General features: G+C 42.6%; 1 protein-coding gene across 1 annotated transcript in view; it reads left to right on the forward strand.

The window, feature by feature from the left end:
- Nucleotides 1–314: 314 nt before the first annotated feature.
- LOC144755872 (all-trans-retinol 13,14-reductase-like) overlaps nucleotides 315–14,397 on the forward strand; it is a 587,155-nt gene continuing 573,072 nt past the window's right edge. Inside the window, exon 1 of the mRNA XM_078645238.1 lies at nucleotides 315–480. Within this exon, the coding sequence (XP_078501364.1) occupies nucleotides 315–480 (166 nt within the window). The remainder of the gene's footprint in view (nucleotides 481–14,397) is intronic.

The following is a 14,397-nucleotide window of genomic DNA, read 5'->3' on the forward strand; positions in this document are numbered from 1 at the left end:
TGGTATTGTGAGGGCAGATTACCCCCACACCCTCTCCCTATCCTAGGTAGCTGTGTGAGGAGCTGTGTGCACATTTAGCTGTTAGAGTGTTTGTATAATTGAGTAAATAGAATGTGGCTGCATAAATTAAAGTTATAATGTGTCCTTGTGATTCACATATGCGCTCCCCCAGGGAAATTAGAGTTAGGAAGGGCAGCCTGGAGGAACGGGAGAGTTTTGGGCTGTTCCCGCCCATTTCCCAGCTCTTTAGCCTTTATAGCTGGGACCTGGGTGTGCACCAAGCACTCACTTGTGTGTTTTGCGATCCTTGAGCCATGGCGCTCGCCCTGCTGCTGCTTCTGGGCCTGGCTCTGTTGGCATTGACCCTCATCTACCACAAGTTCTTCAGCGGTGCGGGGTCGCCTTTCAATGAAGCCCACTTGGCCCCGCCCAAACCACTGGTGACGGACCAGAAGCTCCGAGACAAGGTGCTGAAGCAGGGTAAGTACCACAAGTGCATAAGAGTTATAAGGACTTTAGTTAATGGTTTAGATTTAAAATTATAAACAAGCCATTCTTTAAAAGGAACCGCGCATGCATCATCTGAAGATGAAGGTAAAAAGAAAAAACACACTATTCACATGTATTTGTGACTTTTCTTGCGTGTGTAACAGAAAAAGTGCTCGTGCCAGAACAAGAACCGGTCAGTCAGTCTCAGGCGTCTCCACCGCAGGCAGCGAGCTGAGGACCGCCTTGTGGCCGGACTCGATGTGCACCTCTAAGATGGGAAAAGAGGAGGGTGCTGCTATGTGACTTGACAAAACACAGGGTCTTCCCTGGATGTAAGCTGTGAGTCCCAGGCTTGTGAAAGGGATGTGGTCTGCAACCAGGGTTGGTGATAGGATTTGGGGGCACTGGGCTTACATGCTTAACATTCATACCATGTTTAGGAGGAGAGCACACACACATAGGCAGTGGTAAAGTGCCAAGAGTCCTAACCCCAAGAAAAAGAACATCAGAAAAAAGGGAGGTGGAAGGCAAACAGTTTGGGGATAACCCTTTAGAAAGAGCCAGGTCCAACAATTATGTCCACCACAAATTGTTGTTATTGCAGGAAAGGTTTCCAACAGGGCACAGATTCTACGTACTACATACTAATTATTGTAAGCAGACTGTGTGCACCAGGTACCAACCTATGCACATGTGCATTTGCATCAGAAGATCTGCTATCTGTAAAGTGTTTAGCACAGTATGAAAACTTCAGGTAGTATAATCTTTAACACCTTCAGATCTTGGTTATTTTAACTTAAAAGTCACTCTTTGACACCCAAATACAGAAATAAGCAACAGAAAGGTGAACAGTCTGCTGCGAAACAACATCTGACTACGGTTTTAGCAACTTTTGATATGTTCGTATTAGAAACTCAATTTTTTGCTGTAACCTGTGAATTATGCAGCAGATGATGGCTCATGTGGCAATTTGTCAAACTCATAATTATGGCCTGGTTACAGCTTTAAAATTATGAAGCCAGATAAAATGGCAGCACATTTTTTTCCTAAACTGACGTTTTCCTCATAGCTAGCAGCATGCATGAAATCACAAGACCCACCCGGGCTACTTAATGTTCTGCTACTGCCTCCTCCCCTGTCAGGAACACTGCCTGGGCTAGTGTGAGAGCACTGCATGCACCATATGATTGCATTCTCTGCCGCTAATGGATGGGTATGGAGACTGACAAGCGATCTCCACAAATTGTGGAACCTCAAGATCATCCACACAATTATTAAAGGCTGTCCCTACAACGTCGCTAAATGCACCGTGGGCACAGCTACAGGTACACAGGCGTGGAAAGACGAATCAACTCACCAATAATCATAGGAGTATTGCATGAACTGGCTTAAAGGAAGGGAGATGTCACAAGTCAATCCAGTACTTTAAGGGTACACCAGGGCAGACAAGACCATGTGGTAACAGAATATAGTTGTGATAATATAGTGTGGCATAACTATCGTTTACAAAGCATCCCCTCATTGTAACAAATAATAGAAAATCTCCAGCAAATGGGACCGGATTTTTGTAAATATTTAGAACATGACATTTCTGTGAAATGGTATTTCTGTTAACAACACTTTGAGAAACCAGAAGAGGCAGATGAGGAAAAGCTGTAATTGTTGCGCTTTTAAATGGCTGGCTATTTCTGGAAATGTACAGCTCTGTTAAAATTATTAACTTCACACTTCGAAGCCAGTCCAGTGTTTAATCAGAGCTGGTGTTTGCAAGTGCTTGCCTCTGGCACTTATTCTCAACATCAGTATTTACTGTAGTGAATCACATTTGGCACTGTTTATCTAGTTTTGAGGTGAGCACATCAACAATGCATAATAATTCAATATACATTAGAAATTATTAATACGTGATAGCCATTCCATTTTTAGGTCTCAAACCTAGGCATGCATGCGCTGTCTAGAACGGAGACATGCTGCATCTACATCAGTGGTTACAGCCTGCCCATTGCGGTTTGGGGAGGGGGGGGGGGGATAAATGTAATAATAAATGGAAAACAAGTATTTGCATTGCAATAGGTCTCGCATTAGGAAAGTTTGAGCTATTGGTATTGTAAATGACACATTTTTTATTTATGTGTTGGTTTTGAAAATGGCGAATTTAATAGCGTTGTCATTTACAATGCAAATAGTTCTGACTTTCGCAAATGTGACACCTATAGCATTTGTAATGCAATATGTGTTGTATTTACGTGACTTAGATGTATTGATATTACAAATAACAATGGCTTTTATTTTTTTAATAATTAATACTTAAATAAAAGTTATTGATAGATAGAGTGAGGGCGATAGATAGAGTGAGGGCGATTGATGGAGTGAGGGCGATAGATAGATAGAGTGAGGGAGATAGATAGACTAAGGGCAATAGATAGAGTGAGGGCGATAGATAGAGAGATAGATAGAGTGAGTGGGATAGATAGATGGTTGTGTGTGTGGTTGTTGTGTGTGTGTGGTTGTGTGTGTGTGGTTGGGGGAGTGTGTGTGTGGTTGTGTGTGTGTGGTTGTGTGTGTGGGTTTGTGTGTGTTGTGTTTGGGGTTTTGTGTGTGTTTGTGGGTGTGTGTTGTGTTTGGGGTTGTGTGTGTGCTTGTGGTTGTGTGTGTGCTTGTGGTTGTGTGCGGGTGTGTGTGTGTGAGTGTGTGTGTGGTTGTGTGTGTGTGGGGATGTGTGTGGGGTTGTGTGTGTGTTTGGGGTTGTGTGTGTGGGGTTGTGTGGGAGGGTTGTGTGGGTGGGGCTGTGTGGGAGGGTTATGTGTGTGGGGTTGTGTGTGGGGGGTTGTGTGTGTGGGGTTGTGTGTGTGTATGTGGTTGTGTGTGGGGGGGTTGTGTGTATGGGGGGTTGTGTGTGGGGGCTTGTGTGTGTGTGGGGGGGTTGTGTGGGTGGGGGGGTGTTGTCTGTGGGGGGTTGTGTGTGTGGAGGGGTTGTGTGGGTGGAGGGGTAGTGTGTGTGGAGGGGTTGTGTGTGTGTGGAGGGGTTGTGTGTGGGGGGTTGTGTGTGTGGGGGGTTGTGTATGTGGGGTTGTGTGTGGGGGTGTGTGGAGGGTGTGGGGGTGTGGCGGGGCTGTGTGTGAGCTCACTGACTAACTCTCAGAGCCCTTAAATAACTCTTCAGCAACCAGCAACGGGTTTCTGGGCTGAATAAATTAGAGAGAATGACCTACTACCAGCTACCGGCCGTACTGCGCATGTGCTTCATCTCCTTCCCAGCTGTGCAACCCACGTTCCAGGCACTAGAGAGCTTTCTAAAGAACCCTTCCCCCCGCAGGCTGATCACAAGGTTATCCTCGGACATGCAGCACACAGTGCCAATATGCCTCCTGAAAGGGCGGCAGGAATGGGAAGCTCTGCTTGGCACATCTTCCACAGAGAGAGGACTGGCTTAAGGACTGCCATGGTGGCTGTCGGCCGGCTGGGACCTCATGCCTATCCAGACTTGACCTCGAGACACCTGGGAGCTGCTACAAGCTTACTTGTGGCTGCGGATGGAGGACGAGGGTCTCTCTCTCTCCCCTGCCCAGGGTGTTGCTGAATAGTATTGGAAATAGAGCTCAGACTGAGGCTAGAGATTGCGTTCATCAGGTACAACGTGAGGAGGCTGGCCACCCCTTTTAAAACAAGCTCTTCATCGGTCTACTAGAACGTGTTAGCTCGGTACTTTAGTGACACTTGTACACCAAGCCCCTCGCAGGTCACTGAAAACAAGTTCTGTCGCCAAGTAGTGGGGGCAGGGTTAGGGGGTGTTATCGGAGTCCGGGCACGCATTTCTGATGAGCTTACCAAAGCCATTGCAGACAATGACTGTGACCGCGCGCTTTAGGAGACGCGCTGTGAAAGTGTGGGAGAGCGCGAGAAGAGACGCGCGCATTCACAGCACGCTGCGCGTGTCTCCTAAACACGCGGTCACTGCTATTGTCTGCAATGGCTTTGGTAAGCTTGTGCACCTCTCCTGTCCCACATCGCTGCAGACGCAGCGACGTCAGTGAGACCTAAAAAACGAGCACAATCAGGGGGCAGAGGCAGGAAAAACGAGCACAATTAGGGGTGCAGAAGGCAAGAAAACGAGCACAATCGGGGGAGCAGAAGGCAAGAAAACGGGCACAAATCAGGGGCAGCGAGGGGGAGCAGAAGGCAAGAAACGAGTACAATCAGGGAACAGAAGGCAAGAAAACGAGCACAATCAGGGAACAGAGGCAAGAAAACGGGCACAGATAAGAATGCAGGCACAGGGGGGGGGACAGGCAACGGCAGTCACAGACACCAGAAGACAGTATGGGCAGTACTGGGAAGACAGACATCGACAGTGATACAAACCTAAGGCCTACCACTGGCCACCAGGGATGAGGCGCAGGTGGTAGCCTGCTGGTGGGGGAGGGCCTCAGCTTCTACAGCAGCGGAAGATGCGGCAGTGTCAGGACACACAGGCGGAGCTGTGTGGTGGGGGAGCGACCTACCAGCAAGGGTCAACTTCTATGCTATTTATTTGTAACGCTTCACATTACCATACAATACTCCTTTAAAGCCGGACCTATTTGCATTGCCAATGCTTGTAGTATTATGCTTACAGGGTAGCTCAGTGATTTGAATGGTCCCTTATGACATCTGCAGTGATCTAAAAGTCACAAACACCAATATAGCAAGTCATGGGCTTCCAACCTTCCAAGGTCGGTAAATGAATATTTAAATGTATAATAATAAAACCTGTCATTTACTTTCCTTAGAATCTGCAGAACTATAGTATGAATCGCTACATATACAACCTGTTATTCCAATTACCCACATCAAGGGCACTCATTTTATCAAGCATGTAACGCTGAGTTGGCCTTGTAGGAAAACAAACTAGTAGTCTGCATTTAATGTACACCTCGATTAAGTTTGAAACTTGCGTACAAAGAACAATCTTTCCAAATAGTTCTAACTCTGCAATATTTTTGTTGCAGTAAAATGTTAACCTTCATTTTATATGCAAAGCAATTAATTATGTTGCTGGTGCAAAAAGAACAGCCGAATTGTGTCATTGTATAGTGAGATAAACATAAAACAGACTACTTAGCGATTTACAGATTTTCCAAAAAACACTTTGACACTATGCTACCCTAGATCTCCTCAGGGTCCATAAATACATTTATCAAATTATCTTAGTACAATTGGCCCACTATTTGGGGAGTGAGCCTCATTTCACCTTGTTTCAGTGCGCTGTACAATCCGGGTGGAGATTTACAGTGGCAACAAGTGGAATAAACACGCTTTTTTTGTAGCAGAAAACAGTTTTTGAAGGAATGGGCAGGCATGTGGTACGCAATTATAGACAACTTATAAGTGTGATATACGTAGAGAGTAATCACAGTATGTCACAACCTCAGGGTGTCGGACACACATTTGCCCTATTGGACTGCAAAGTCTGCTGAGAGTCATAAATCAGTCACACATGGAGAAGAAAACAAGAGCATATTTGTGAATCTCCCCAGGAACTGCGCGCCAGGGCCCGTCTCCTCTCTAATGGAAACCTTTAATCATATTCAAATAGGTTACTATTCAGCGGGGAAATAGAAATATGGATTTGATAGCAATAAATTTCCATCGCTGGCTAAGCCCACTGCTTAATTGTCCTGTCCCAGGGCTTGCATGATAGAACGCAGAGTATTAAAAGAAAGAGAAAAAAGAGGGGGGACTATAAGAGGAGCTGGGGGACAGGAAGGATGGGGGGCTGCAGCTGGATTTCACTTTTGGAAAAAAAGTAATTTTCTTCAAAGTCAAATCATTGTTTTTATGAAAGTGGAAAAGAGAGTCTGCAGATTGAGATTGGAGGATGAGGGCATAAACAGCTGTTGAGACCGCGGGCAATGGCAGTCTCATCGCTGTCAGTGGCGGGCAGCCGGAACGTCACGGCTCTGCCTAGTGCCTAGTTCTTAGGAGTCATAAAAAATGCAACTAAATGCTTCACAGGCCGCTCCCTCTGTAAAACGGGCGCTACAGCAACTAACAGGGCTCAGTCCTTAACTGAGCTGCTCTTACAGAACAAGAAAGAACAAGACGTCAGCGTTTAGTTGCTTCGGCCGTGAAATGGATAAAAAAAAAAACAGAAGCTCGTGAGTCGTGTCGCGCGCGCCACTGCGAGCATATGTCTTCAATTATGGCGGCCGAGTCTAGCCGCCATAATTGAAGACATATGGGCTTTGGTGCGCGTAACAGACACCAATAGGCCATAGGCGGAGCTACGCGACCATGGAAAATGGCAGAGTGCGCATGACTGGTTTGGGCGGCGCCAGAGGACTGACCAAACAGTCATTCCGCTGTCAGGAGTTGGCACACCACACCACTCCTCCCCTGCCTAGCGCTGCTTGCAGAGCAGTCCCGTCCACCCGCCCGCCCGCAATCAAACCCTTCTGCATTCTCGCAGTGCGAGAAGCAGAAACATAAAATGGTAGTTATTACCATGTTATGTTTCTGCTTCTCGCACTGCGAGAAAGCAGTGGGGCTATGCTGATCCACCCTAGTGGAGGAGCTGCCTCATGCCCATTGGCATCACATTTGCTGGCATCATCGTCGCTTCATTTCGCCTTCTCCCCTTTTGTCAAGGGCATGCTTTTGTCATGCATGCCTTTCTGTGTTGAGCCTTGCCCGAGCAATCCGCCCAACAACTGTCAGACATTGTAGGGCACTGTTTCGGGACTACTTCTTATTTTTCTTAGTTCCTCTGCAAGTTTAGCTGTTGTTTTTCTTAAAATGGCATGTGTTGACTACCTTATTTTGCCATGTATCCTCCCAAATGAAATGTGTTGGTAACTCCGTCCGTCCTGAACCTCCGACTGTAAGGGCTTGGATCAAGGTACTGCAGTACACTAAGTATCTCTCTTTTTTTTAAAAATGCAGATTTATGTAGCGCAAACTCCACACAAATGTATTAGAGCGCTTTACACGCGTGCCACTTACTCTACACAAGGACATGTTCCATTTTGTAGGAACAAAGATTTTGATCACAGGATGTTGTGCTGACACCGAAAGTCAAACTCTGTTTCTCAGCTCCATAGTCGGCAGCTCTGGCCATAACTCTGCCCGTCCTAAACCTGTGACTGCAAGGAATCAGGTAATTTTTTATTGTGTTTTGGTGAATTTAAGCACAGGAAAGAAGAAACTTTAGACACGTATTCCCTTCTTAATATAAACCCAAATTACACTCCTCAACCCAACCCTCCTCTCACATACCCTGACGCCCTCCCTCAGGGACAGTCAGTGAATCACTCAGTCATTTTAAAGCAGACAGACAATACACCAGTCTTCATGGGTTATAATTTCACAACTTAATCTGTATCTGGCATTCTAGAATTGTCTTTGAAAACCACACAGAAAGAATGAACACCAGTATGTGGATCAGTTGTGATATGGTGACTTAGGTGGAGCTGAACAGAGGAGCTTATCTGCAAACACCTTGCGAGCAGGTGCGTCACTTTTAACATGGGAAAAAGTGAGGTACGCGCGGTGCAATGGGCTTGTAAATAAGCCACAAAGTATTTATGCGCAAAAGTGTTACAGCCAAGTAGGTATTGCGAAATAAAGCGACCAGTTTCCAGATACTGATGGATTATGATAACACTGATGCTCGTTGATTGCGTAATGTTTCCTTAAAATGTTTTTTTAAAGCTCAGAAATATGTTTATTTAAGGAAAAACATATCTCAATACATCAAACAGAATGTCAAAATAAAAACACATGAATATCCTTTAAATACATGAAGAAAATAGGTATACATACCGTCAAAATTGGTCCATCTAGGCAAGAAAGATTAATAACAATAGAAAAAAGAAAATTACATAATATATAAATTGTAATACAAAGAAGAAATAATCATACATAAAAAGTTACGACACCAATTAGTAATGGAAGTTTGGAAACACCTTGTTGTATGGGGGTTAGGGAAGATGAACGCCGAGCACTAGCTTCAATGAATGTAGTAACAGGTAGCAACAAACACAGACGTTTCGTGGCCATAGTAATAGGGTATACAAAAGCTGTGTCTAGCCTATGGTTATGACAAATAGCATACCACCAAGCTTGATAAGATAATTTGGTAAGGTCTTTCCAATTTTTGGTAATTTGATGAAAGGCAACTGCCAATAAAAGTTCAATAATTGTTATATTAGAGGTATGATCTGACCATAATGGGGATAAACTACCTAAGAATACATTGGGAACAGAAAAGGAAAGTGAGAGTGAAAAATTGAGTTGATTTGGGTCCAAACCTTGTTCCAAAAATCATGAACAGGTGGACATGTAAAAAGTAAGTGGGGGAGGTCTGCCCGAGGGGAGGAGCATTGACAACAGGCATCCAGAACACATGCATATTGTTTGTGCAGAATAGCTGGAGAGAATAATAACCTATTATAAATAAAAAAGAGTGTTTGCGTGGTATTAGAAGCTCTCGAGGATTTCCTAATTTGACTCCAAATTTTGTTCCATAGAGTAGTTGACCAATCAACTCCCAGATCCTTCTCCCAGGAGAGTTCCACCTTGGATTTGTCTTGTGGGATGAATGAGGCTTGCAAATGGTTATAAATAACAGAAGCTTTGGGGTTAACTTGCTATAGGGAGTATAATTTGTCAACCAGAGGATTGAGAGGGGTAGTGAAGGAGGTAGGTGGTGTGCAACGAGCATATGCATCGAAAATAGTTGCTTTAAAATTGTGTACTTGGAGTAAAAGGAGGCTGGTAAACCGAACAGACTCTTAAGCTGCGGGAAGGACATGAATTGGTCTTGTTGATGCAGTTGGTGAACCCATATTCCCCCCCCCTTTTTTTCCACGCTTTCCAATAAAACAGTTTATCACGTATCAAAATGAAATTATTATGCCATATCGTGGAACTGGAAAGAAAAGTTAAATTCATGGGATCATTAGAGTGTGCAGGTTGCAGAATCTTAGATGTATATTTAAATATTGGGGTGGAAAGGTACTGTGGTTTCCACGAGAGAGATACTCCTGAAAGGAGAAGGGGTACAAAAAGGAAAGCTCAAGTTTAGCCCACAAGGGGCGTTGTGCAGGAGTATGTGAAAGCCATCTGGATGATTGTCGGAGCAAGAAAAATGTTGGTAAATGTGGAAATTAGGAAACTTAACACCACCCACTGATTTTGGGCGGGTCAATTTGGATACGGATATTTAAGATTTTTATTGTCCCAAAGAAAGGAGGATAACAAAGAATTACTTTTTTTGAAAATTTTTGAAGGGTTGGATAATGGATTGTTAGATATGGTATAAAGGATTATGGAGGACAGCATCTTTTTTCTGGTGTCAAGACGGCCCCACCATGATAGGTACAAAGGATGCCATTTAGTCGTTAAAGTCGATATTCTCTGTATGCAATTATCCATGCATTTGTATTTGAGATGGAGGGAGTGAAGTAAAGACCCAGGTACTTAATATATTGGGGACACCAAGCGAAGATTGAAAGAGCAAAATTATCCTTAAAGGTATATTTTGTCATGGGTAATATTTCACATTTATCTTTATTTAATTTATATCCAAAAACAGCTGCAAAGGAATATATTTCATTTAAAAACGCAGGAATAGAGGATTAGGGTTGGGAGATAAATAGCAGTATACCATCAGCATATGCTGCCAATTTAATATGAGTGTCGTTAAAGTTAAAACCTTGAATATCCTTCTTCTGTCGGATCCGCGAAAGAAATGGTTCTAAGGCAATATTAAAAAGAAATGGAGATAGCGGACAACCTTAGCGAACACCTCTCCCCAAGGTGAAAAAGAAGAGGACACACCATTGGCGCACACTGCTGCCCTTGGGTTAGAATATAAGAGAGAAATTAAGGAGATTATCTTAGGTCCAAAGCCAAACCACTTGAGAGTTTGGAAAAGATACGACCATTCCACTCTGTCAAACGCTTTCTCAGCGTCTAATGCTATAGCAGCCAAAGGATGTGTAGCATTTGAGGATTTGGATAAAATGTCAAAAAACAAGCGGGTATTAACTGTGATAAAACGTCCTCTAACAAAGCCTGATTGTTCCAAGCCTAACAAGTCAGGAAGGTGTGAATCTAATCGAAAAGCTTAAGACTTGGAAAAAATGTTATAGTTGACTTTGACGAAAGAAATGGGCCAAAAGTTTTTACAGTATCTCAAGTCTTTCCCCTCCTTGGGAATAAGGCATATGTGAGCTTCAGAGAAAGAACCAGAAGATTTAGCCGAGAATAAAAAGGCATTCAACAATATACGTAATTTTGGAATTAATAAAGAGGCAAAATGAGAAAACAAATTGACTGTAAACCCATCCGGGCTGAGGGCTTTATATTTTTTAAGTGCCAAGAGTGCAGTGTGGAGTTCTTTTGTGTAGGGTCTAATTCTAAGTTATAAAGATCAGGTTGTGAAGAGGGAATTCGGTGTATGTCGGATAGAAATCGAGATATATGCTGTTCTGTGGGAGATACTTCTGAGGTGTAGAGCGTTTGATAAAAATAAAACATTTGTGGAACATTTCATCATCTGTATATTTCAATTCCTGTTGAGCCCTCATAATAGAATCTATATTTAGCTTGCTATGCTTAACTTTCAAATAGTTGGCTAGGACTTTGCCAGCTTTGTTCTGTCCACCATTGAACTTTGCGCTGGATTTCAGTAGGTAAGTAGAAGCATCATTTGTTGACTCTTTGTTGAATAAAAATATAACATTAATAAGTTCTGACAAACAATCTTTTGATCTAGATGAGTAAAAAGAATGTTCAAGTCTTTTAATCTTAGCTAAAAGAGACTTGATAAGTTCTTTTGACTTTTTGCGTTTTTTAGAGACATATCCAATAATAAAGTCTCTAGCTGCTGCCTTAAAGGCATCCCAAATCACGTGGCGAGGAAAATCATCGGTTTGATTGAATGAAAAATATTTGTTAAAAAATGAGGTAAATGAGGAAACAAAAGATTTATCCAAGAGAAGGGAGTTGTTGAAGCGCCACTTCCACGGAGAGCAAGGTTTCTGTAAAATGTCTAATTTCATAATGATGGGAGCATGATCAGAGATTAGGATGGATCCGATCTCTGCTGCCATCAGGGCCTGTGATAAGTTATGAGAAATGAAAAAATAATCCAATCTTGGCTGGGTATGGTGAGTTGGAGAATAATAAGTGTACTCTTTAGTGGTGGGATTACACAATCTCCAGGCATCAATGAGCTTGTATTGTGTAACAGTTTGTTCAGATGTTTTATGGGACTTATGAGGAATAAAGGAGACCATTATGATCTAGGAAAGGGTCATATACTTGATTACAGTCACCTGTGAGCATGAAATTCTCATCAATACATTCTGCAAGTTGCTGTGCTAAGATCGACCAAAAAGAAGGATCGTCAGCAGTGGGTGCATAGACATTTAACAGGGAGATTGGAACTTTATCAATCATAAGTTTAGTAAATAACCATTGACCGTTCTCATCAGAGCATTGTGAAAACTTTTTGACAGAAAGTGATTTACGGCACAGAGTAAGAATCCCATTTCGTTTGCCATCACCTGGTGAGTAATAAACCTCCCCAACCCAGCCTCTTTTCAATTTAATGGACTCCTCTGCAGTTAGATGAGACTCCTGCAGACATGCTATATCTGCACCGAGCTTGGCTAGATGGGTAAGGACCCATTGTCGTTTAATGGGAGAATGGAGTCATTTCACATTCCAAGATATAATGTTTAGAGACATATGTAATATGACAGGGCAAGTATGAAACCAAAAACAATAAGAAGAAACAGATGAAAGGATGTAAACCAAAAGATAGACCAACTAACTGCAATAAGAACCAATTTTGTAAAAAAGCATTATAAAAAAGAAAAATATAAAAAACTTGCAAGTGACAAATGGAGAATGCTAAAAAGGAAAACATTACGCGTAATATTGAGGCAAGCAAAATGAGCTGGGAAAATGCCAAAGAAAGAAAGATAAGAAAGAAGATAAAGAGTAAAAGATAAGAAGTAGGAAAAAGAGAAAGACAAATTAGGGACAAATGGTAATGAATAAGTTGAGAAAAATGAAGGTACTGCTGAAAGAAGGGAGAGAAAAAAGTAGAAGGAAACGATACCTAGAATGACTCCAAAACATATAAGAGGTGGGGAGGGATGAGGCCCCATGGAGAGATGACACGTCCGGACTCCACAGGGTAAGGCGAGACAATTTCGGGAAAGGCAGGCACAAAACATGAGGAAAGGGTAACGTGAAGAGGAACATGCGGGGAAGAAAGAGAAGTTCATTATTCAGCTACAACATAATAAAAATATAAACGATTATTAAGAATTACATTAATGTTATACTTCTTGAAAACAAACACTAAATCAAAAGGAGTAGATCATAACAATATAAAGACTATTAAGTAGTCAATGAACTATATGAAAAACGTCCGCGGAATAGGAACTTGAGTTTATGTTTAGAGATCCTGCGAGAAGAGAAGCATCAGGGACGAGATTTTGAGATTTCCCTCCCGTCTGGGCAATAGACGTTCAAAATCATTTTGAGTTCAATCGGATCTTCATAGGTAATGGTATTATTGTTAAAAGTTACTTTGAACAAACAATGATGAAATAAGCCAAATTGTGCACCAATAGAACGCAAAGCAGGTCTCATAGAAAAAAATTACTTTCTTCTATCTTCCGTGGGCTTTGCATAATCCTGCAAGAAGTAAAGTTGGTTTTCTGAGGATGAGATACGCTTCAAAGAACGAACTGCAGCCAAAACCTTGAGGGGGTCTGTGTACTCTAAAAAATAAAGTATAACACCTCATGGTTTACGTGGAACAGATGGCGGAGAGTGCAGAGGGCCCAGCCTGTGAGCACGTTGAATGTTCAAAACGGTGGTCTCCGGCAACTTGAGCAGTGTCGGCAAAAAGGATTTGAAAAAAGCTATGGGATCCGACCCCTCTGAACCTTCCGGCAGTCCGTAAATGTGTAAATTATTCCTTCTATTCCTGTTTTCAAGGTTTTCAATCTGCTTCTGGCAAGATGCAACCTGTGATTGAAGGGCTATCACCTGAGCGCAAGTCGAACTCCAGGAGTCCACACAATGTTCTATAGCTGTGATTCTCTCTTCCATTTTCGTCCATCCATCAGTTAAGACTTGTATCTTCGAATTAGTCTCTTCCACAAAGGGACGTAGTGCCTGTATTTCTTCCCGAAGGATGTCTAAGGAGACTGAGGAAGATTGCTTTGGAGGTGATGGCGTGTCTTTTTTCAACCGCTTGGTTGACACTTTGGAAATTGTGACGGAAGAGGCAGAAGCACCTTTTGGAGAGGAGGTCATAGAGTCCCCCATTTTGAGACAGTGAGTGTAGAAGTGCGCTCAGGAAGCAGATGAACGATTTGCAGAAGGCACCAGTAATTTAACTGATTTCAGTCTGCCCATATAAATCAGCTACGCAAGTATTCTCGACTAGAATGGAAGAATGGATTAAGAAGGTACAGACTTCACAACAGGTAAATTAAAGCAAATGCTTGAGACCTCTATCAGCTAAATGTTAGGAAAAAAATACTCAATGGCTGAAAGGATTGTCATATGCAAATAACTATACGAAGCGTGCAATGCTTGAGAAATGGCTACATTGATATATGCAGGAATAAAATTAATGTATCACATATGGGAAATGTACTCTTTAGTTTAAGGAGGAGGTCTTAATTATCAAGAAATGTCATATGAAAAATAATATAATGTCCCAAATGCCAACAATAACAAAATACATAGGCACTTAAAAAAACAAAGAAACAGAAGAAAAACAGCACCGAAATTGGAAGCCTCTCTACAGTGATATGCATATCCGGAAAATAGGTGCAGGCGAAACACATGTGCACAATAATGTACATGAGAGATCCTGCAAACAAAGGCTCTGTG

This window comes from Lissotriton helveticus, chromosome 5_1, assembly GCF_964261635.1.
Source record: "Lissotriton helveticus chromosome 5_1, aLisHel1.1, whole genome shotgun sequence".
Taxonomy (NCBI): domain Eukaryota; kingdom Metazoa; phylum Chordata; class Amphibia; order Caudata; family Salamandridae; genus Lissotriton; species Lissotriton helveticus.